Source organism: Passer montanus, unplaced genomic scaffold (assembly GCF_014805655.1).
Source record: "Passer montanus isolate IOZ18808 unplaced genomic scaffold, ASM1480565v1 scaffold2, whole genome shotgun sequence".
Taxonomy (NCBI): Eukaryota; Metazoa; Chordata; class Aves; order Passeriformes; family Passeridae; genus Passer; species Passer montanus.
Window position 1 is genome coordinate 8158684 of NW_024366591.1, and position 23681 is coordinate 8182364.

The 23681-nt window shown below is 38.6% G+C and overlaps 1 protein-coding gene across 4 annotated transcripts in view; it reads left to right on the forward strand.

Annotated features, from left to right (window-relative positions):
* DISC1 (DISC1 scaffold protein) overlaps nt 1–20832 on the forward strand; it is a 187191-nt gene extending 166359 nt beyond the window's left edge. For all 4 annotated transcript variants that reach the window (XM_039707572.1, XM_039707571.1, XM_039707570.1 and 1 more), the window contains 3 exons: nt 3663–3707; nt 11952–12069; nt 19998–20832. In XM_039707572.1, coding sequence (XP_039563506.1) covers nt 3663–3707; nt 11952–12069; nt 19998–20146 — 312 coding nt within the window. In that variant the 3' untranslated portion in view covers nt 20147–20832. The remainder of the gene's footprint in view (nt 1–3662; nt 3708–11951; nt 12070–19997) is intronic.
* The last annotated feature ends 2849 nt before the right edge of the window (nt 20833–23681 follow it).

A 23681-nucleotide genomic window follows, 5' to 3' on the forward strand; every position in this document is an offset into this window, starting at 1 on the left:
TTCATCACAAGGCGGAATATAAAAGCAAACAAAAAAACCTGACACAAATCATGCTAACTTCTGGTTTTGAACATGTTGAAGTGCAAGAAAAAATTTGTCTTGATTTATAAATGGGCTTGAAAAACAAACAACTTCTGAAGCATTTAAATGCTCTGTTATATGGTAGTGACTTTTTTATTTAAAAATAATTCAATATTTGTGGCAAAAAAAAAAAAAGTGATGTGGTGCTTAGTCTCTCAATTTAGCCATTTATGACTCCTGTGGAAAAACTTATTTTTTGCCATTAGCAGGGAACCTTTCCATAGCCATTTATCAGCAAGCGAGGACACCTAATAGAAAAGCATGCATTTGTCAAAATATGTGGTTTCATATTATTTAACAAGGCTGTGGTGCCCCTGTGAGAGGTGTAGCTTGCTGTGCTTGCCACATTTCTGGAATGACTATTCTGTTCAACTGTGTCACAACCTCTGTTCCCCCTCAGGGAGTTTCTAGAGAGAACCATTGGCCACTGAAGCAGAAAGAAAGAGTGGTGTTCTTTGTACTTAGAGGTTACTGAATTAATTAATTCAAGACAGTATACGAAAGGCTGATAATAACATATGTGCATATATGCCTTGGAAAGTACATTACACCCCCAGGTGATTGATTTACTTTACAGTAGAATGCTATAAATGAAGCTCTCCAGTTATTTATTGTGTCATATAGAGCTAAGCACTAGTGCCAGGTGAATATTGGTTTTGTTGATGTGTACTATAAATAGTTTTCTTGCAAATAACTGTATCTTACTCTATAGGTTTACTTTGAAAGCAAGAAGAACTAAGTAAGAAACATAACAATAATAATAAAAGCAAAATAGATGAAAGAGCCCTTTTCATAGATCCTCAGATACTGCTTTGCAGAGGGACCATTTATCATTTTTAATTAAATATCCTCACTAAATCATATAATATGACATGTTCTGGCATAGAAAATATGTAAGGCATAAATTCTTTGAAAGTTTATTATTTTACTATCATGTGAGCACAGGTTTATTAACAGTTATTTTATAGTTTTCATAACTGTGTTTTTTAAGACACTGCTGATTTTTTTTCCTACAGTTTTTATGTGGTAGACTGGCATCCCAAAATAATTCAGTAAATCAGGCGTCCTTTATAACACTGACTGTTAACTAGGGATGAAAATCAAATGCATTGTCAGCTCAGCTTGTTGAAACATCCTTAATGATGTTTCGGTGAAAACTAAATAAAGTGGGGCCAGCAGAAATCATCCTGTGAGCCACTCTGAGCTACTTAAATAAGATGTGCCTCTCTTAATTGAAGATAATTCATTAGGCTATAGCATTAGAAAAACACTGGAGCAAAGTTGCAGACAATATTGCTGCCCTCAGTCATGTGGAAGTCAGCTTGTCTAATGTATTTGATGTAGATTCTTGAATTCTCATATAAATGTGTACTTTCCAGCTGGTTGCTGTGTTGATGAAATTGTCCCATCTTTTCAGTTGTAGTTTGACTTTTTGTGACTATTTGGCTTGATTTTCTTCTAAGTCTCTGAGGAATTTAGGTGGGTTTTAGTTTTCATCTCACATACATTCCATGCTTTTAAACTGAGTGAGGTGGATCATTACTGCATGGTTAGATGCAATCTGGGTGATTTCTAAAATATACAACACAATTTCATTTCTCTTCAGACATTAATGCCTGCTTCTTCCACTCCTTATAATACCTTGCTTTATTTTTTTGCTTCTTGATAATATATGTGTAAGCAAACACTTTCATAAAAAGCTTTTAAAAACAGCAAAATCACCAGTGATCACTAATAAACTGAGAGATTTGTGTGTGCTGGAACCTCCCTAACAGCAAGTAACCTAATGAACATGGCTATGTGTGCACCTGCAGGCTTGAGTTCCTGACCTATCCTTTTTTCTTCTTCTGCTCTCTGGCATGCTGTGCAGTGCTCCCTCTTAATCACTATGAAGGAAAGAAACACCTACTAGATTTCAAGAAAATTGAGGTGATTAAAGTTACAAGGTAAAATCCAAAATTCAGTAGTTTTACCTTCTCTAAATCAGCATTTTTGGTAGTTGTCCCATCAGAATTGTTTATAGTTAATTTCTCACTTTTTCTTCACAAAGGAAGTAAAGAACAGGGATAAGGATAAGGCCAGCTGTCTTTTTCCTCTTCTCTGCATACTTCAGTTTGGCCATCTGGGATGATATTTTGGGGTTGGTTGAAGATCATTCTGGTGTTTGGAAAATGTTCTATAATTGTAAAGCCTTCATGTGATTAAATTTTTTAAAGTTACTGAGGTCTAAGTGATACCAAATGGACCATCACAAAAAATAATATTTAATGTGGTGTCTGCCATTAAAAAGAAGTTATCACAGAATGTGATACAACATTTTTCAGAATTTAGTGTTAGCAAGCACCAAGAAAGACTGTAACTGATTACTGTGCATTGGGATAGCCTGTGGTCCAGGAGGCAAATGTGTAATGTGTAAAGGACAAAGCCTTTTGAAAGCTAAATAAACTGTGCATTCATTTGAGCTTTAATTAAACACTGTGTTTGTGGAGCTTAGAAAATAATTTGGAAATTTAAAATTTAATCTTATTTTAAAATGTCAACACGAGACATTAGTGAAAGTCAGCATTTGTGCATTTCTTGTATTGATCCAAGCTAAAAAAGGATGTCAGTGGCAGGAGGCAGCTGGCTTGTAGACAATGATCAGATGCTCAGTGCACAGCCACATGTGGAGCTGTGCAGCACAGAGCTCCTCAGCTGCATCTGAGCCTGGGGTGGAGTTCTGCTGCTAAAAATGCTGGCTCTTTAGCTAGGGATTGTAGCACCTCAGTAAGCTTAATGCTTACATGTAATTTACCAGTAAAAATACCATCAGAAAATTGATATTACAGGCAAGAGAAATTTAAACCTTTTTTCAGATTGATTGCTGAGAATAGTATCCAGTAACAATTGTGATTTTATGGCAGATTTTGCACTTTTATTATGTATATCTATGTATGTATGCGTGTGTGTGTGCATACCAAAGCAGTATCCCTAGCTCAGTTTATTATCAACAACACTGTTATGTGTGCTTAGTATTAATGATTTCCCAATGATGATGATCCTTCCAGTGATCAAATTTCTTTGCTTCTCAGCCAGTCAATGAAACATTGGCTAATTTCTTATAGACTTCACAGATGAAGGAAATTGTGAAGGAAGAACTAACTATAGCATTTGTTACCAATAGGAAACATTGATTTCTCATTTGCCTGCCCGAGAAGGTTTACAGGGTTTGTACCAAAAAAAAAACCCAAAAGCCTGTAGACTCTTGAATGGTGTACAGATCTGCAAGAGCTTGATAGAAGAGTTTGTTTCAATCCATAGTTAGTCCTTCAGTTTTAGAGACTGTATTCCTTGTGGGTTTTAAGTGAGAAGCCAAAGCAGGCCTTAATAAAATGTACTCAAATAGAGTTTTAAATATTGGGTAGCTGCCACTGCCCCATTATAAATGCAATTTAAGTCTTTCATGCATGTGAAGAAAATTTATGCAATTTTTCAGCTTACATAACTTTTTATTGTGCTATATGTTTTTTATAAGTTCCATTAAAATCATACTGTTTATATAGCATGTATTTACTATGTACTTAATAATTTATCTCAAACAGGTTATGGAAGACATTTCATTTGGAACAGAGGGTCATTTATCTGAGGTAAGTGTTTCCTGGGCAGTATAAAGTGGTGATATTGTACAGCATTTTCTTTGTCTCAATTAGAATAAATGACACTTGTTTTTACAGTGTTACCTTTGCATAGAAATTGCACTTGTGTGAGCACTTGGAAAAGCAGCACAACCAGAACCAGAGTGGGCCCATTCCTTTTTTTTTTTCCATTGAAGATAATGGCATAATTGCTGAGTATTTCAGGGAGCTTATAGTTAAAACCTGGGCTAATATTTTTAACACATGCCAACAGCAGGATGAACATACTGGGGAAAAGAAGAACGAGTAATATTTAGCCAGCGCCGCTGTAGCACTATCATGATGCTTAGGAATGGAACAAAATCATAATGCTTAACCTGCTTTCTTGTGTGCCTTTGAATTTATTTTTGAAGTTACAAGCACACTGCAGCAGAATACACAGTAATAGGACTAAAAATACCTTTAAATTTATTTTTGAAGTATACAAGCACACTGCAGCAGAATACACAGTAATAGGAGTTTCATCTAAATGAAAATACTGGAATTTGTAATTTTACACCATTTTCATAAATAACAAGATCTCTGAACCTAGTGCATGTATTTAAGAAAGCTAGGATAATTGAGTAACATGAGATGCATGGCCTATGAGAAAAACCTGCCAACATACAAAATCTGTCTACCTACAAACTAAGAGTTTAGGCAATGCATGTGTAAGGAGGGTTACCCTGAGTCTAAGAGTTTGTTCCAGTCTGGTCCATTTGTATAACAGTATGCCTTGGGTTGCAACTTACGTAGTAAGGAAATTCAGTACCCAAGCATTGTGTCCAGCCAGCAAATAAATTACATGGACAAGTAACCCCCAGTTCACCTTCCATAACAGCATACATGCCTCCTGTCAAGTACAACTGACAAATGCTCCAAACCAGGCAAATATTAAGTAAATAAATATTAAATTTAGGATAACTATTCAGATGAGGCATTTCTTCAGATTCCCACTGGTGAATCCAAAGACTCTGGAGCAGCTGGAATGATCCAGGAAAGATAATCTAATTGCAACATCAAGCTCAGATTGTTGACTTTGTGTTCAAGGAGACTGTGACATGAGGGCATGCCTAGGATGGACTGCTTGGCTGTGGGGGAGTTCAGCATAAATAAAAACAGGAAGCCTTGAGAATGAAGGTGAACTTGCAGAAAATGCAAATGGCCTTTCTGATCAGTGAACTTTGCTGTGAATTATAGATAAACTGTGTGACTGCTTGTATCCACACATGACATGAAATAGGGACAGGTAAGCCCATGGGATAAAGGCAGCACTAAGCCCTGCTGCCATCAGGGTAAAATACTGTGGGCATCAGAGTTCACAGGTGTACAGGGCTGCCACTGCAGAATTGTGCACCAAGAGCTTAATATCTTAAAGTCCTCAGAAGCAGAGAGACTTTTGAAGTTTTGCAGAGGGGAACAAAAGTGCATAAAGAGAATATAAAGCAATGGTAGAAATACAAGAAAAGGAAATATGCTGGAAAGCCAAACTCTATCACACTGCCACAGGTGGACTGATGGTGACTTGTAGAGAGCTCTCCATAAAGCTCTGTGAAAGTGTCAGCAGCCTGTACCATGTCAAGGTTTTACCTAAATGTACCTTTGGTTCTCTGGTCCCCTAATTTGCTCTGGTCAGTCTCCCCGCTCCCTGCAGGAGAGCACCCAGTTAGTCATTCCTGATTGTTGCATCTTAGTGACTTGGGAGCAGAGATGGGAATGAACAACACTAGGAACCACCCATAAATGAAACCCAGCTCTACTGACTCCTTGCACAGCAGGGTGTGGGCATAGGAAATCAGTTTGGTACTTTTGTTTCTTTTTCCAAGTCCGGACCCACTGTGAATTTTTATTGCTTAGTCAGTAAATAGCCTCATCCTCCCACAGCAGGAGCTGGAATTGTCCCAGTGTAATTAAATGAGCCAGTGCAGTAGTGTGCTCTCATTTTAGAAAGTCTGCAATTAGAGAATATCTTCAGTCTAGCAGGGATGAGAATAGGAAGACTGCTGTCAGGCCACAGCAGGGTGCTGGAAGGAAGTGAAAAACTCTATTCCTGCAGAGATGCTTTTCCAGGGATGCTCCTGTGTAGCTGTAATGGGAGATACACAAAGGGAAGAATTGCCAACGTCGGACTGTAATTCTGATGAGTCATTTAACACTCCCATGTGGAGAAGGGTTAGGGATCAGTGCAAGCAAAGGGAGTGTGGGAAAAGCATGTTATGGTGGGAAAAGGTAAATCACAGCTGGCTGGAAGGCTTTATGGCTAAATTGTTGCATATGAGAAAGTGGGGAGTGTGTTGTAGTGCTGAAGTCTCCTAAATATATATAACCACACTGATGGAACAAGGAAGCAGTCTGTAAGTGGAAGGTGATAAGAGCAAAAGTAATTGGGAAACAACCTTGATCCCTCTTCTGAGAGAAGTTATATAGCTACTTCTGTGAAAGGAAAGCTCATCTAAACAAAATCAGGGAAGCAACAGGAGAGTTTCTGTGGGATGAACTCTGTAGAAGGAGGAATCAGCAGATATTCTTTGGTACTGTCCAGAAGACATCAGGTTTATAGACCAGCACCATCTTCTTTTGGTGCAGAAAAGTACAAACACAGTCACAGACTACGTCAGCAGTTTTTCAGTGGCTCAAAAGTTTTGACAAGGGAAGGACAAAAGTGTTTGTAAGAATGAGCCTAGAAGGATACTGCTCAGTGTAAGTGTGAAGCAGCAAGATCCCTGAGCACACTAAGCTACATCAAACAGAAGACATGTGAAATGGCAGGGGAGTTCAGGGACAAGTTGGATCCAAGGGAAAGGTGAAAGAAAGCATAAAAGGTGAAAGGAGAAGCACCTTTCTAAGGAAAGATGAAAGAGAAAATAAATGAGATCAGAATTTTTTTCTTCCTTATTCTCTTTCTAAAGATTATAAGCTATATGCAATTATGTAGTGCTCCTAGTATTCACTACAAGGCAGCAAGAGTAAAAGATCCAAAGGCAAATGAGATGTACTCAAGTCAGGCTAGACTGATAAAATTTCTCCTGAGCACATAGGAGCCAAGAAAAACAATCTCCAAACCATTAACAAGCTCCTTTGAAAACTCCTAGAGGAAGCTTGAAGTCCCAAGGGATGAGTAAAGGCAGACTTTGTGTTTGCCTTTAAAAAGGAGGTAGGCCAGCAGTTTATATGCCAGTCAACATAATTTCAATTAGGATTAGAGTTCCAAATGGTCTTGATAGATTGAAAGAATAGTCTGAAATCAATAAGAAGGGATATATTGAAAGACAGGTGCAAATTACATTTGAGGGAGAAAAAGAGTTGGATTTATGTATACAGATGGTAAATAGCAGCTAAATTGACAATACTGCAGAAAAAGAATCTAGCTTTATAGTGGACTGCAAATATAGTGGGATTCATTACCTTCATTGTGTTGGAAGAAAGGGCAAATGTCACTTGCAGCCTCATTACTGGGAATGTCAATTGTAAGACAGAAATAATTACTGTGCTTAGCTGAGAATGCCAAAGCCTCCAGAGGACTATGGCTCTAGTCTGGACACCTCACCTCCCTCTACAGAAGACAGGAACATGGTGAAGAAAAGAAGGAAAGGAATACAAATAAAAGGTTTAAAAATCTTAGTCTGGTTGAAAGTCAAAGTCTTCAACCTCATAAAACAAAATTAAATGTAGGAGAACTATTAATTATTGTTGTGTGCTATGTAAGGGTAAAATGGAATGTAACCATTTTGGTTGTAGCAGGAAGAAAACCTGCTCACTGCAAGGGAACTTTAGCTCTGGAGCAGTCTGTAGCCTACAACCAGAACCACCAGATCCCATGTCAGCTGCTAAGAGCCATGCATGCAGACACCAGCTGAGGACATTCACAGCAGGCTTGGTCACACTGCAAGTCACAGAGCGGGCTCTGCTGGTCCCTGGCTGCTTCCTGGACAGCCTTGCCATGCTGGTGTTGGCCATGAATAACATGCATTTTCCTCAGTAGCCTTCCTCATCTACAACAGCTGCCCAGGACAATGCATATGGGACAATAAAACTGGGATGCAGGGGAGGAACAAATTCTTTTGTTTGTTCCTCCCCTGCACTGTGGTCACCTCATGGCCATGCAGCTCATTTATGTCAGGGCATGTGCACTTAGCCTGCATGAGGCTGAAGCATCTGCTCAAGCAGGACAAATATAAATTTTGTTTCTAGTAATTATTTAAGATACATCATGACCTAACATTCTGGAGTTTCAAGTGCTGACAATTGCCATTAACTTCTGCAGGGGTCAAGGGAAAACATGCAGCACTTCTGTCAGCTGTAGATCACTGTTCTAAACCTTGTGCCAAAATGGGAAGTATCTGCCTGCAAGGACAACTTTTTGTAGTTGTTATTTATGTTACTTTGAGTTATTTTAACTATTATATGGTTGAGAATGTTTAGTGCAGGTGAAAGAAATCTGGCTTTGACTCTGCAGAAGGTGTTCTAAAGCTTCTATTTTATTTGGATTATGATGCTGCTGCTTGAAAGTAAGGCAATGCCCTTTTACAAAAGCTCCTCTGTAGGAAGAATGAATTTTAAGGATATATCTGGGGATCCTCCTTCTCAGCACAACCACCAAAGACTCTAATATAATCTCTAATCCCAAATAGAATTAAATTAATCTAGCTACTACAATGTCAATTCTTCTATATAAAATTGCTAAACTAGATGAAACAGCATAGGAGGTATTTGCACTAGAAAAGCTGATCAAACATTTTCCTCAAGTAATGCTGTCAAGGAGCTGTTATTCATAAGTGGCTGTAATTTCTTGTAAAAGGGTAAAACAAAACAGAGAAGATGAAACTGGAAACCATTGCCTCTGCTCTTGATGGAATATGCTGATGTTCCAGCAGTGCATCAGCTGGAATGTTGTCTGTTTTTACCATTTCTTGCATCAGACTTTCACGTCTTTGGGAAAGAATGAGAATTTCTACTTTATCTGAGAAGCCAGAAGAATTTCACCTTAAAAAGTAAATCACACCCATATTTGTGCTGTTTTCACCTGCTTAAAGATTTGGAGGGAAGAGAAATACTGAGCCAGCTACATTCCCTGTACAGAGAAAAATCCATAAAACAATATTGCATTTCAGCTCTCTCCTGCCTCCTGCAATCTCTCCCAGCTGCTTCTTAAAAATGCTGTTAGAGCAAAAATAACCAAAGTCTGCAGACTTACAGCATCTTGTAGTATTGACATAACCTACAAGCTTGGATGAGTGTATTTTATGAATAAGTTGAAGTTGAGCTTGAGGCAGCGTCCACTTTCCTCTCTGAGATATTGTTGATCAGTGTAGAGTGCCACTTTAAAACCATGAGCTGTTCTCAATAGTTTGTGTAACACTGACAGGGGTTTTCCTGCCTACATGGACAAATGTCAAATAAAAATATTACCAATGATGTTACCAGGCATGAAAAGAAGAGAAATCTATCTATTTCTCTGGACTATCAAACCTTTTTAAAATGAGGGCCTGGAAGCAGAAGCTATGGAATTTGTTGAATATTTGGAATTATTGTGTATTTTTGAGAGCACTGTATGTTTCTTCCATTTCTGTTCTCATATTTATTCATTTATTTATATAAATTCTGGAAAATCATAATTTTTATGATGGTTCTCCTGCATTTTTCACATGATACCTGCAAGTAAATTCCTGGGAGTTGATGCTTATCTAAGGCATTGGAGGAACTTCTCATTTCAACTAAAAAGGCAGCTGGGTTATGTAGGTACAGAAATGCTTCATTCATACACTATTATGGCTGTAATAAAGAGAAATTAAGCTGCATTATTAGGATTTAAATACTAATTAAATATAACCTCAATCTTACAGAGCTATTTTGGTTGCTCTGAAGTGCAACCATAGCCATTTAGTTACGATTAAATTTCAAGTGTTTAAAAAGCTAAACAAGTTTGATTTGACTTTTACGCTCTCAGATTTCCGTGCCTTCCCATATTGTTGTTACAACTGGTTACATTTGCCTAATATTTATTGTTCTTTTACCTTAATTTTCAAAGTAAGTGAGATTTTGTTACATTTTTAGGCAATGCCTTATGTACCCAAAATATGATCAGGAAAAATACCCTGCATTTTTTCGTACGCAGAGCTTTCTCTATGTGGTCATAATTTTAGATGCGCTTTCAGAGCACTTAACTTGGGTTTTTTCAATTTACTGATTCATTTAGCCTGAGCCCTAAGTTCTCTTGGACAACAGTCATCTGTTCTTGCATGCATGTCCCAGAATAATTTCCTAAGAGCTTTCTCGTGCTTTCAGAGTACTTAACTTGGGTTTTTTCATTTACTGATTCGTTTAGCCTGAGCCCTAAGTTCTCTTGGACAACAGTCATCTGTTCTTGCATGCACGTCCCAGAATAATTTCCTAAGAGCTTTCTACTGATACAAATGGCCTGCGTTGTCCTGGTTTGTAACAGCACACAGAGTCCTGCTGGTATGCTGAATAATAATTTAGTTGCTGGATGGAAAACCTTTTCTTCATCTTTTGTTGCCAGTCTTCAGGAAAAGACGTTCCTAGTTGCTGCAAGGAGAATGTTTATTTTCCCCTCCCATGCTCTCAGTTTAAAAACAATGGGGTTTTTGGACATCCATACATTCTGTGGGGTGCTGCTGTAGGTTCTCAGGTTTGGTAATGCCTGGAAGTGGTGGCTCTGGTCCTGTGCACGGAGCCAGGGACTCTGTGCTTCTCTGTGTCTGAGCTGCAGGGGTTTGCAACATAACCTCTCAACCAACCTACCTGTCCAGGGCCTGAGCTGCAGCTGGTACCAGTGGGATCTGCTGCATAGCCATGTCTGGGAAAGGCCCAAGGAAAGCAGAAGGGTAAAGCTCGGTGCCATAACAGAGGATGTGCCAGCAAGAAGAGCTCTTCTGGCATTTGACTCCCTGTATGCAATGTACTGTGAGATGCAAAGTGAAAGGAGAGCACACAGCTGAGATCTGGTAAATGCGTTCACCAAATCTCAAATTGTTTCACACGGGGCAGCAATCCAAAAAGTTTTAGCACGATTTCTTTGGAAGGCCTTTGACTGAAGGTTTGATTGCTCTTAAACAACCACTGATGTCTTATAGCAACTGATAAGTGCAAAGGGCCCCAAGTACTTTTTTCTTTGAGGAGAAAAATTTTCTGCAGATGGTATATGGCCCCATTAGAAGCAGGCTTTATTAATGAGTGCTCAGACTAGGTCTAGCGACAATATGGTTTTCTGGATTCCAGCTGATGAATTACTCTTTTTTTTTTTACATGGTTCTAGCAGAAGTTCATCTTGGCACCATAATATTTTTTTACAAATAACCCCTGTCATTACTGTAGACAGCACTATGGTGCCATGGGAGGGAGAGGAAAGGCTTGTCTCAGAGCTGCGCAAATGGATTGATTTTTTTTCCCCTCTTTTCATATTTGCTGCTTATTTGGGTCATTTCTCAAAGTACTACTCAATGCAAAATATAAAAAATAGCAATTACCCTCGTGCAATGTATCTGAAAAAACTTATGAGAAGGAGTTTGAAACTGGTATAAAATACCCAGTTTAAAATAGAAAAAGTATTTGCCTGTGTAAGTTCTAAGTCGAGAAGTATTATTTTTGAAAATTTAGTCTTGCTTAATGATAACTGTATAAAAAAGTACAGTTTTTCTTGTAATTTCAAAGACGTTGATGAATTTTCTTGTACTGCTTCAGCAAAGCCCCCAAGTACTCTAGCCAGATTTTTCTTCAAAAATATAAGTACATTTTATGTGTATAAGAGTTACCAAAATGTTGTTGCTTGAAATATTTACATGACCTAAAAGTGTAAATCATATTTACATGAACAACTTGAAATTTGGGTACCTTAATGAGTGGTAAGAATGAGACTTCCCTCCTCTGGCTGTGATGAGACAACAGGGGAGAAAGAGAGCAGAGTAGCTGTCTTCACACCCCTAATCATCTGCTGAAAGTGAGGTTGTAATTTTTTTTTCTGCTGGGAAGAAGACTGAGACACAATCTCATTCCATTTCGTATTAATCACCAGTTTATTATATAGAAACAACTTTTTGTCTCTCTAATGGGAATTTGCTTTTAGGCAATGTCTTTGCACTGCAAAGTATTATATTCCCTTACTAATATTTTATTCTCCCTTTAATTTGATGCAAATTTGATGTAGAAAACTGCAGCCAGCAGCAAACATGCTTTCTTTTATTTTTCAACTTTCTGTAGGAGTTCTTCATATTTTCTGCAGAGTTGGGAGAAAAATGTGAAGCAATAAGTGAGAAATTGGTGCATCTGGAAGATCAATTGCAAAGTTCTGCCTGCAGAGTTGATGAAGGAGTTATTCATATCCTTTTCGCTATAGCTATAGATATGTATCAATCTCTGTAAGTATGCACATGAGATACTTGCCTGTCAGATTGGCATGGAATGCTAGTTCTTAGTGTAGGTTAGATGCATTAAGGGTGGGAGAAATTTTTGTCTTGCTGAAATGGGCATTTTTGTGTAGTAAGTTTTCCTGTAGTGTATTTTCACTGTGGTCTGATCCAGCTTTAATTGATTTAAACAGAAGTTCGTTCTTTGTAAATTAAGAATGGGCACTAAAAAGCCTTTATTTTACTGTTAAAATCCCTTTGTTTTTAATGCTCATATAATTAAATATGTAGCACACCAAAGACTGCATGGATATGAATATCCATGCACCTGCATTTCCCAACATTGACTCAGACTGTGTATATTGTCATCTGTAGTTTGGGGTTTTTTTCTTTTTTTAAAAAAAATGGGCAACAGATGCATCATGTGGCATTCTACACATCTGCCTCTAACACCAATGCAAGTAACCAGATGATATATTGTCTTATGCCCTCTTATCTCTTTCTGTGCTTTATCTGTCAGTTTTTCTGAAGATTGCTTAATCTTTAGGAGGAATTCCTTTCCCATTTTTTCAAAATTTAAGAACATAAAGTTTTGTTTCATTTGCAAGTTTCATAGGAAAAACTTTCATAAAAGGGATTTTGTTCTTTTAACTAAGAAAGGGCAAAGTAAAAACCAGTGAAGCTGAGGAAGATGAGAGTACTGAGCTGGTTAGGTTTTAGTAGAGAAGAGGTGGCAGCTGAGAGGATAACGAAGAAAGAGAGATATGTTCAAGCTGCAGAGATTAGCAGAGAAGCTCTTGGAGACATCTGAATGTAAGTAGGGGTGATGATGGTGCTAGAAAGGATTCACTTCGTGCTAAGAGAAGGTTGACAGTCCTACAGAGGATAGTTTAGGGAAAGGAGAATAAATAGTGTGTGGAAATACCATTGTGTTTTAAGCAGTTGGGCATCTATTGCAAGTCGTTGCAGAATTCCTATTCTATAAACTTGGTTTCTTTAAAGGTAGCAGAAGGATAAAGTGCAAGGGGCAGAGGAAAGGAGGAATGGTGCTGGGGGAAGGGGATTTGGGTTGGAGGACAGAAATCCAGTCAGTAGTTTGTCACTATAAATGGTTTTTTTTCTAAGCATTTCCATATATACACAATATACAGACAGATTATTCAACATTCTTTTCATTATACTTGCAGTGTTCACTCTTGTTTGCAGTTGTGTTTCCCCAGTGCATTCTTCTCAGAGCTGTATGGGTGTGTCTTGTGTGTGAGTGCAGAGCATCCAATTCCTTTCTCCCTTGTGTGTATCTACTCTCAAATGAGCCTTCTCAGTGGCCCTTACAGGAGAACACTGAGGGTTGGAGTTATAGGTGCTTTGCAGGGGACTTATGTTAATATTCAGACTGAACAGTGACATCTGATCATAGTTAAACTTTACTAGGTAAGGTGAAATAAGCTAGAAAACTGCATTTTTGGTTCCAGAAGATAATACACTACATATACATTTAATAGTAGTGTTTCTTATATTCTATGGAGTGTGCCTATTTCTTCACAGCTCTTGACACTGCAAGAGTTAGTTAAAAAGTGAAATTAGTAATTGTAAATTTCAGGAGAGTTGTAGATTAGTCTCATTTTAAGCCACAGTTTTCTGATGGAGATCTGACTTCCTCTATCAGTGAAATTCAGCTTATGTTACCTAAATACAGAAATGCACAGTTTGTGATATCCTGGTCCTAGTAAGACCATGAGTCACAAAATAAGAAACCATGTTTAAAACAGAGATGTACAAAGAAACAGTTCAGCAATTCAGCTACCCCTCATTAACATCAAGTTGCTATTTCAGGGGTAGTCCAGGTCAATGTGCATAAAATGTTCCCATCTGGTACATATAATCACTGTGCTGTACTTCAAAAAGGAATGAGAAAAATAGCTACCATAGTGCTACAGACCTGTAGATAGGTTGGTTTTTTTTATATATAAAGACTTCTCAGTGCCTATAAAATTAGCTTTCACTCATTGATAACTTGCCTGCATTGCAGGAACTAGCACTAAGCTAAGAGACAACAATTAGCCTCAGTAGAATCTGTTGTTTGCATAGTAATCTCTTTGATTTTAGATTCCCTATCACAGATACTGGATAATCATGCAGTTTTCATTAAAATCTATAGAACTCTGAGAGCAGGAGCTTAAAGACCTGAAATAGTAATGAAAATAAGATAAATTTTTCCAAGTCCATTCATTGGTTATTTTCACTCTTCCCATATTTCTCCCAAAAAACTGCCTTACACATAAATGTTATAAAATGTATTAGGTCAAAAATCTAACTGGGAGCTGCACAGATGTAAATTACTCCTGTGGTCTGATTATTAAAAGACTTCCAAAGATTCCACTGAGAAAAATAAATTCCCGATGCTCTTGAGTAATTTTTCAATGTTTAGTGTGTGTCATAGCTTTGATTAATAATTAAGTTTGTATTGGAAGAAAAAATGCAGATGTCATTGTTTTTCATTCTATGTTTTGATGGCATAGCACACTTAAATCAACCATGCTGCTCATCATAAGTGCCAGCACAACCTGAAGAAAGGAGAAATCCAGTGATATTTCTTGGCCCTGGGTATAGGCACAGACCCACTTGCAATTCTAATTTATTGTTTAAATCTGTCATAAAAACCACTGAACTGCCCTTCTATACAAAAAGCATCAAACAGTAGGGGCATGGGAGTGGATGTTAAAGTTCTTTGTAGCACTACAACATATTTGCTAAATTCTATGCGGTATAACCAAATAAACCTACAAAATATTCAGTTATGGTTGATCATTAATGAGTGTATGAAAACAGTCCACATCATTAATTGGAAAAACCAAAGGATGAGAGGTGACTCATTATGGTGTCTGCAGAGCTGATGAGAGGTGTTACTTTCCTGACAGTAAAGGCCTGGAATTCCCACTAAAATTAAATGGAGCCTATATTGCAATTTCACAGTCATTTTTTGTTCTTAATGAGTAGTTACATTTTGATAGGCAATTTGAATGCATGTAATAGTTCCTCTGGTGGAAATGCTTTGTTGGAAGAAAACCTGGCTATAGTATTATTACAAAAACAATCTTCTTTCCTTGCCCTAAAATGGGCATTTTAATCAGTTATTCTGAAAGCAGGATTTTGTGCCTAAATATTGATTAAATGTCACTTTGCTAACCTTTCACTTTTATCCTGCAGCAGGCTCCCATACAAGTCTAACTTTACACCAGAGCAGGTTTTCAACAGAATCACGTAAAATTTAGCCCTGTCTGTAGCTCAGTGAGGAATCTCACTCCAGGTGAACCTGTAAGAGATTTTGGGATTCTCCAAGAGTCAGAGGTGGCAATGGCACCCTCTTTGATTTTATTTTAGATGACAGGAGGGTGAGCTCTTCCCACTGTGTCACACAGAGAGCACAGTTCCACTTGTATAGTTTATGCTCTAGAGGTAGGTCAGTGTATTTCCACCCAGGTGCTGCAATTTATTTGCCTTCCATTTTCTGTTGGAAATTTGAAAGTAAATGATATTCAGAGCACTGAAGGGTTCAATTTTTCAATATGTAGCAGTCATTCTGTTGCAGTTTTTTGTTTAGTAGTTTTTGGGGGAGTATTTTGGGTTTTGCATGGGAGGGGATTATCTTAGTTTATAGAAACAATATTCATGGGTGTGAAAGAGGGCAACAGTAATCAAGGGGGTAATTGAGAAAATTCTAATTGGTTGAACTACTGAAAATACCCCTGAATTTTGTAAGGAGAAGTGATGGATTTCCAAAGGCTACTTTACTCTCTTTCTGTGACACCACACAGAAACAGCAGGGACTTGCTTAGTATCATTCCCTTGCTCCCAAGAATGCTCTTCAAAAAGGCCAAAACCCCAGTTATTCAAAAGACTTACTGAATTGTCTTGGCTCCTCACTGGTCCTTTGGCATGTAACACACACAATCAAAGAATTGTTTAGTTGGAAGTGACCTTTTGAAATCATCTGGTCCAACTCCCTGCTCAAGCAGGGTCACCTAGAGGAGGTTGCCCAGGATGTTGTCCGGTCAGATTTTTAATATCTCCAAGGATGAACACTCCACAACCTGACTGTGCAACACAGTCCAGTGTTTGACCACCTTCAAACAAAAAAATGTCTTCATGTATTCAGATTCAATTTTCTATTTTGGAATTTCTCCCTGTTGCTTCTTGTTCTGTCAGTGGACAAAAAAGTCAGAAGAGTCTGGCTCCCTCTCCTTCATTCCTGCCTTTCAGCTATACACAGTGGTAGTATCCTGTGAGCCTTCTTTTCTTCAGGTTGAAGAGTCACAGCTCTCTCAGCATCTTCTCATGTGATGGATACTCAAGTCCATTAAACTGGTCCCATGCTGGAGTCATTCCAGTAAGTCCTTCTCTCTCATTGTGGAACCCACAACATCTAGATGGGACCTTAGCAGTGCTGATTAGGGTGGAAGGATCATCTCCCTCTGCCTGCTGGCTGTGTTTTTGTTAATCCAGCCTGTGAGGCTGTTGGGCACCTTTGCCTCATGACACATTGCTGATGTACAGTTTATTGTCCACCATGACCTCAAGGTCCTTTTCTACAGAGATGTTTTCCATCTGGCTTAGCTCCTCCATGGGTGCTGGTGCCTGGGGTTAGGTGTGACACTTGCATTTAGGCAGTGACATATTGAGCTGAGCTTCTGTCTGCAGGCACTGTACAGTTTGGCTTTTGGAAACAAGCAGAATAGTTAACCAGGTTAGAAACAAGAAAAGACCCAACCAAAAGCCTCTTTTTGATTATTTCTGTTCTTTAATAACTAATTTCTTCTTCAGATGTCAAAAAAATGCAGTTACTTTCCAAAATCCCGTTGGCCCTAATCTCAGAGAAGTAGCAGTCCTTCATTGTCCTTTCAATGTCAATGTCTTTTATCTTATAATATGTACTCTCAGTTTCTAACCTTTCCTATAAGAAGGCAACTGATCAATAACATCTACTTTTTGTCTCTTTTCCCTGAACATCTGGGCTGAGAGATCAGAAGCTGCATTTGAGCAAAATGATCCTATTTTTTCTAAAACTTAAATAAGTCTCTACAGTAATTTGATCTGCATTTATCTGCTTGCAAATCATGGGCTCTGAGATGATGCTCAAGTTTTTCAAAGAGACAAAGTTGAATAGGTGAAAAGCTTAAAGCAAGACAGTGCAGTATTGGACCTGCAGCATTGTTGAATATGGGTTGTACTTGTTCACAAGTAATTTAATTTACTGCTTATTTGACATTGTGGAGTTTTTTTCAGTTTTCAGAGGAAGACTGAAAAAAGACTGAAGCAGAACCAGAAAATATTAAAATATTCCTAGCTGGAACTTGTTTTAACTCCTGCCTTGGATACTGGCTCAATATTTGCAGCACTGGATAGAGAATTTGAGCATGAAGGACACATATGCATGTGGACCCATGCAAAAATGTTTATATGCATTTTTAAAATGAGTGAAGCTGTTTCTCCAGATATAACCTGTGTGTGGGTAGAGATGCCATGCTCAGCCATATACCATATATTTGTCTTAGCCATAAAGGCACATTTGACAGTTACTTGTCTACATATAATTGTGGTGTTATTTATGAGGTTATTGGTACTTGCTGTACTTAGACTATGCAGTCATATTTTTTTGTTGCGCCATCCTTCTGTTGGTTGACAGGTTTTTTCCTGTCTTCCTCATTTTCTTCCATCCTTTAAGATTTCTCATCCACTGTCACTGAAACATTTCAATTTTGCTTTTTCTCTCTTCCTGAAAAGATTTTTGTAGTTGCCTGGGATATTACAAGTAACAGCATGTAGTCAGAGACTATACATCAGAATTAAACTTCAGAAGGTTTATTGTGTTCATGGACTGCAGGATTAACAGTTTAACAGTTAGGTTTTCAGCAGAGCCTCATGATTAAGTTGCAGAGGGGTGGAGAATCCAGGACTTAGAAGAGGATAATAATATTTCTTACTTCAGAGGAGATACAAAGCATAATTAATTTGTCCTTGTACAGTGCTTTTTGATCCTGGGATAGGAGAAGCTTTGTGTGTACTGCTACTACACATAATCAGAGACAGAAGTCCTTTAGATTAACAGAGCTGTCCGGAAATTAGAATTATGCATGAATATATTAAGAGCAAAACATCATAGCAAATGCATGTAAGTACGCAAAGATGAAGTTTTGGGGAATTTATAAAAGAATCAAAAGCAGCCAAGACTTTCCAAAGACATAATAATGGTTGCCTGAAAGAGCTGTGGTTAGTGTAGTTTTACCATGGTCCAGTCACAATTTTTCAAAAGTAGCAGCTTAGTATTTACAGTCACATAACCTGAGGCCATCTTTTTTTCTTGACATTTCATTAACATTGGGGTCAAGTAAAACAGTATTTCCTAATGTATGAGTTCTGCAAAGGACAGACTGTCCTTGTGCATTATTATTTCTGTGTGTTGTACTTTTGAAACTGAGTTGTTTCAGTGTCATCCTGTTTCACTTCCCTTGAAGTGAGATTCTGGCATAATTTGATAACATACTGCTAAATTGGTCTATTGCTAGACCAATTTCTGTCTTTTGGTGCCTTTGCCTTTCATCCATACCTGTTCAGGAGGCCTCAGTGGGATGGGATGGACCCTAGGGTTTGTTCATAGGCTTGGTCATTGGTTTACCATTTCAGCAGGCTCTGACTTGTCTCTGCTTGCTTTCTTCTCCACATAAAGGAGGAGCTATAGAAGAGAGGATAAAATTGGTTGTCTCATGAGCTTGGACTTCTTCCAACAATGGATCGTGTTGCTGATTTAAGATTATCAGCAGAAAGCCCAGTATAATCGGTAGTACAAACTTATTCCCAGTCATAGCACAAAAAGCTGTACTGCCAAGGAAGTCTAGCCACGTAGAGGCTTGTGCACATGTAAGTAGTTGCTACTGTCTCTGTGAATGTCCTGCCTTCATCTGCCAGTCTGTTCCCTACTGCACCCCTGGTTGCCACCACATGACACCCTCTGTCTCGTCATTGTGGAGATGGGAAAGAGGGAAGTGGAAGGTCTCTTTCAGAGGCTGAGTCATTAACCATCAGCTTCTTCCTGAATTCATTACAGGAACCCTGAACTAGATGGAGGAAAATAAAATGTGGAAAACTCTTTCTTAACCAAATTAAGCATTTTATACTAATTCTTGCTTTTCAGGTGGCATTCTTCCTTTTAATGCATGACAGTACAACCTCATTACTGCCCTCTTTGCTTTTCAACTTGTTCAAAGCATTCCCTGTGGAGTCTTGCACAGCTTTATGTTTGTGTGTTCTGCACTATAATTATAATGATAATTCACCTAACATGAAAGGTTTCTGGAGGTAAGTGTAGCAGAAACACTTTCTCTGCTGTAAGCTAATTTTGTTCCTTACCTAGATTCCCACCCCACCTTGCATAGCACATGTTGTTGAGTTCACTAATGCCACACAAGCTGTGGTCACTTGGCATTTGTTTCAGACTACTCCTGTTGCCTTCACCTGGTCTGTGTCTCTGGCATAAAAGTCCACCCTCCATCCATCAGGGAACTCACACCTACTGCTGCTGCTGCCATGGTACACAATATTTTTTGTCTCTTTCCTTCCTTTCTTCCCATGAGAAGAGTGTCCAAGCAGTATCCCCCATCCCCTCCCTTTTTTAAACTGCTAAATAATGCTACTTGAGAAATTGAGTTTGCCTGCATTTTTCTTTTTCTAGCAAGTGTGAGAAATGTATTAATATTTAATCCAAACAATTTGGAAGAAGTTGAAGCTACAATTAGATAGCCATGGCCATCTGTTGTGAACAGGAGAACAAGAATGTACTTAATAACTTGGAAAGAGAAAAGGGACTGCCAATCACCTATAGAATATTCCTTAATAAAGCTTGCACAGTCTCTGCAGAGGGAGATCCAGGTGGTGAAGGAGACACTCCAGACCGTGCTGGTGCAACTTCAGTCAGCCAAGGAGGCAGGAGAAGAAAAGGCTGGAGACTTCCTCTGTGACAGCTGGTGTCCAGGAAGACAAGACTTGAAGGAATAATGAGCAGAAAGAGCTGGTAGGATGACATTAATTCACAAAGGGCTGCTTTTAGTAACTGAATACTGTTTTACTAAGCCTCAGGGATCTCTTCTCTCCCCTGCATAACTAATAACTAAATCAATTATGGAGAAACAGAGCCTGGAGGTCTATCATCAGAAGTACGCTACACAGGCTCATATGTTTTGGCACAGATTGGGAAACAGCTTTCAGAGCAGAGCAGCTCCTGTAAATGTGTAGATTACAAATTGATACATTTCAAGTGAGTCTGCAAAGTTGCCTTTAATGTCAGTGAAGTGTTCTCCTTGAAGGCTCATAAATGCTGTCTTCCTCTACTCATGGATTTTTCCCCTGATTTAAAAACGCAGCATTAAAGTTGGAACATCTAGTATTTCTTGGAAAATAGCTCTAAGAATAATAAGAACTCCCCCCCCCCCCCCCCCGCTTTGGCTTTAACAGCTTTGTTACACTGAATGTATTTTCACATTCCTGCCAATAGTTAAACCAATAGGGTGAAATTCAAACTAACAGTGTTCTTTCAACTGAAATTTGGATCTCATTTGCTCTGTGGTATTAAGTACAGTGGAGGTGACTAACAGCAGCCCCTATAGGAGTAGTTTAACTCAATTTATTTAGGTATTAATATAAACTTTCTTTAGTATTACAGGGGTTGTAAAGCAAAAAAAAAATAAATCCTACATTGGTGATTTGTGTTGCTTATATTTAAATATTGTATGAGCAATAAGTCATTTAAGTCTTGTAGTAAAGATTACTACCATTACTTTGATCTTCCTTGTAAGCTTCAGAAGGAATGCAGATTTTTTTGCAAGACACATATGTAAATATATACACATGCATAGTTAAACATGTGTTTTTATAGGAAATAAAAGCAATACTAAACTGAAACCAACTGGATGATTGTTCAAAAGAGTTAATGTCTTCAAAAATTCATGTGTACTTCTACTTTGATACCAGTATATCTCTGATACCATAAAAATTCTGTTGCAGAAGGAGAATTTTAAAAAAAATCTTAATTTTTAAAAATGCAATAGAAATTGTCTTGCAACCGAGTACTGTACTTTTTTGTGGCTACAGCCTCCAGGAAGTTGTAGAGAGTGATATGGTCCCCCCTGAGCCTCCTTTTCTCCAGGCTGAACACCCCAGCTCCCTCAGCTGCTTCTCATCAAATTTGTGCTCCAGACCCTTCACCAGCTCCCTTGCTCTTCCAGAGCATGCACAATGGACTGCTCCAAGAGAGCTGCAAGATGAGGAAAAGTAGCTCACCTTTAGCAGTCCCTTTCATGTGCTTTGTGGGAAAAGTAGTCGATTTTGTTGAATATACCCCCTCTCACTGTACAAATACGCTCTCAAGGGACTGAAGACTGAAGCAAGTAGAAGAGAGCACTCCATAGTGTGTTCAGCTCCAGCCTAATATTGCTTTTCACAATCAATTAGCTAATCCATTATTTCTAAAGCATGACAGCTCAGGCTTTTGCTATCATTACTTGTTAAATCAAGATAAGTGCCTGTTTTCTAGAGCATTGGAGAAGGCAGTTCAGTAATGGGTCCCAGATAGGCAGTAGTGCTTGAGAGAGCTCCAGGGTGAGATTAGAATAATCCTCATTTATCCTCTTAGTTTGCTATCCTATTAAAAATGAGGCTGGGACGAAGAGATTTTTTTTTTAGTCTCAGAGATTACCATGCTACAAAGAAGCTCTAAAATATTGAATATTTTTCTGCACTGCTAAAGATGATAATACAGGTTTCTGGAGAAGCATTAAAAATATTAAGAAGAAAGGGCCTGTGAATAAAGGAGATTCTGCCTGAACCTGAAAAGCAGCCAAGCCAGCAGCCACAGTAAAGCATTTCTCTCAAATTTCTAATGAAGACTTGGATATGAGGCCTGGGAAAAGAACATCTGGGCTTGAGTGAGTAAGGAAATGTTTGAATTCTGCACATGGATGGTATTCAGTCACACTTTCCCTGTTTCCCTATCTGGAAGAGCAGTGTCTTTGGGAAGGGGTTTTTGAGGCATTGTCAAAGACACATAATGTCAATACAACACTGGACTATTTGTTCTTGTAATCACCTGCAAAGTTGAATAAATTGTTTAAAATTAAACCAGCCATACAGGAATACTAAGTGGCAAGAGAGAGAGAATATTAAACTAGTCAGGCACAGGTAGGAGACACACGATAGATCTCACTGAAGAAATGGAAAATTGAGAGACCTTTTCACAGTGACGATCCAATTTACAAGAAGAAAATGACCTGGAATTTATTACTTCTTTCACATTGAGACTTTGAAACTCCAAAGGAAAGACATCTCTGTTTTCTTGTCAAAGTAGGTTTAAGATTTTGTCTATCAGCTCAATCCCAAAACCTAGAGTTCTGTGCCCACTCTCATGTTTCCCTGTATGAGTAGCAGCTCCAGGGCAAGGCTCAGGTGCAGCAGCAGGGAGCCAGGCACAGCTCTACTGGTAGAACTTCAGGGCTGTATCACAGTTTACTCCTTTAATTTCAAAAACATGACTTCCTGGAGCAGCAGCTGACTGGTTGACCCAGCTATTTTCCTCACTTAGATGGGCAACTCTGAAGAGCAAGAACATGGCATTGCATCTGCACACAGTATAGACAAGCACTGACAACTCTGCTGTGCCCCCATAAAGTAAAAGCAAGCGAGGTTTCAGAAAAAGAAGTACAAGAACCTCTTTGGAGATTAAGGCAAACTAATGTAAGACCAGCAAAATTCAGCACAGATAGCTTGCCAACTAAAGCCCAAAATGTGACCCACTCATGTCCTTTAGTATCTACATAGAGAAAGATTTGCCTACTGTTGTTTCATCTAGCAGAAATCACAAAACAAAAAAAGAAAAAAAGAAAAAAAAAGAGATATTTTTAGCAGGGAGAGTAATTATCCACTGGGGGGTTTTTTTGTTTCTTTTTGGGTTTTTTTTGTTTTTTTTTTTTTTTCCCCAGAAACTGTGAATAAAGCCCTTCTGCATCCCAGATGCAATGCACTTGACACAGAAAACACCACAATTCAGTTTTATACAGCCTGTAGAACTGAAAAATAGTCACAGGGCTTTACCTTAAATAAATGTATTTTCCTTACTAGCTTAAAAAATAATAATAGAGGCACAGAGAAAGAAATGCTTTCATGAAATGGTGCTTAGCTCAGAGCAGAGTTGGAGAACAGAGCAACTGGATGTCAGCAAGTTGGGAAAGTCTATTTACCCATTCTCTGATCTTGACCTTACCTCAAAAGGGCAAGTGAAACCAAATGCTAGGGAAGGCCTTCCTGTAAATCTTCCACAGGAAGCAAAGACTGAAGCTATTACAAAATGCTTCACAGCCCAGCTAGGGAGAAGCCTAGGCTTATGAGCCAAATTTCTTCCGTCCCACTTGCAGTCAGGTTAAATGGGCTCAGGAGCCAGGGACACATGCCATGGTGCAGTACCAGGGAGGACAGGCCACCAGACATGGTGGCCCAGGAGCAGAGGCAGTACCACAGCACATGGACAGCACTCCAGCCTGAG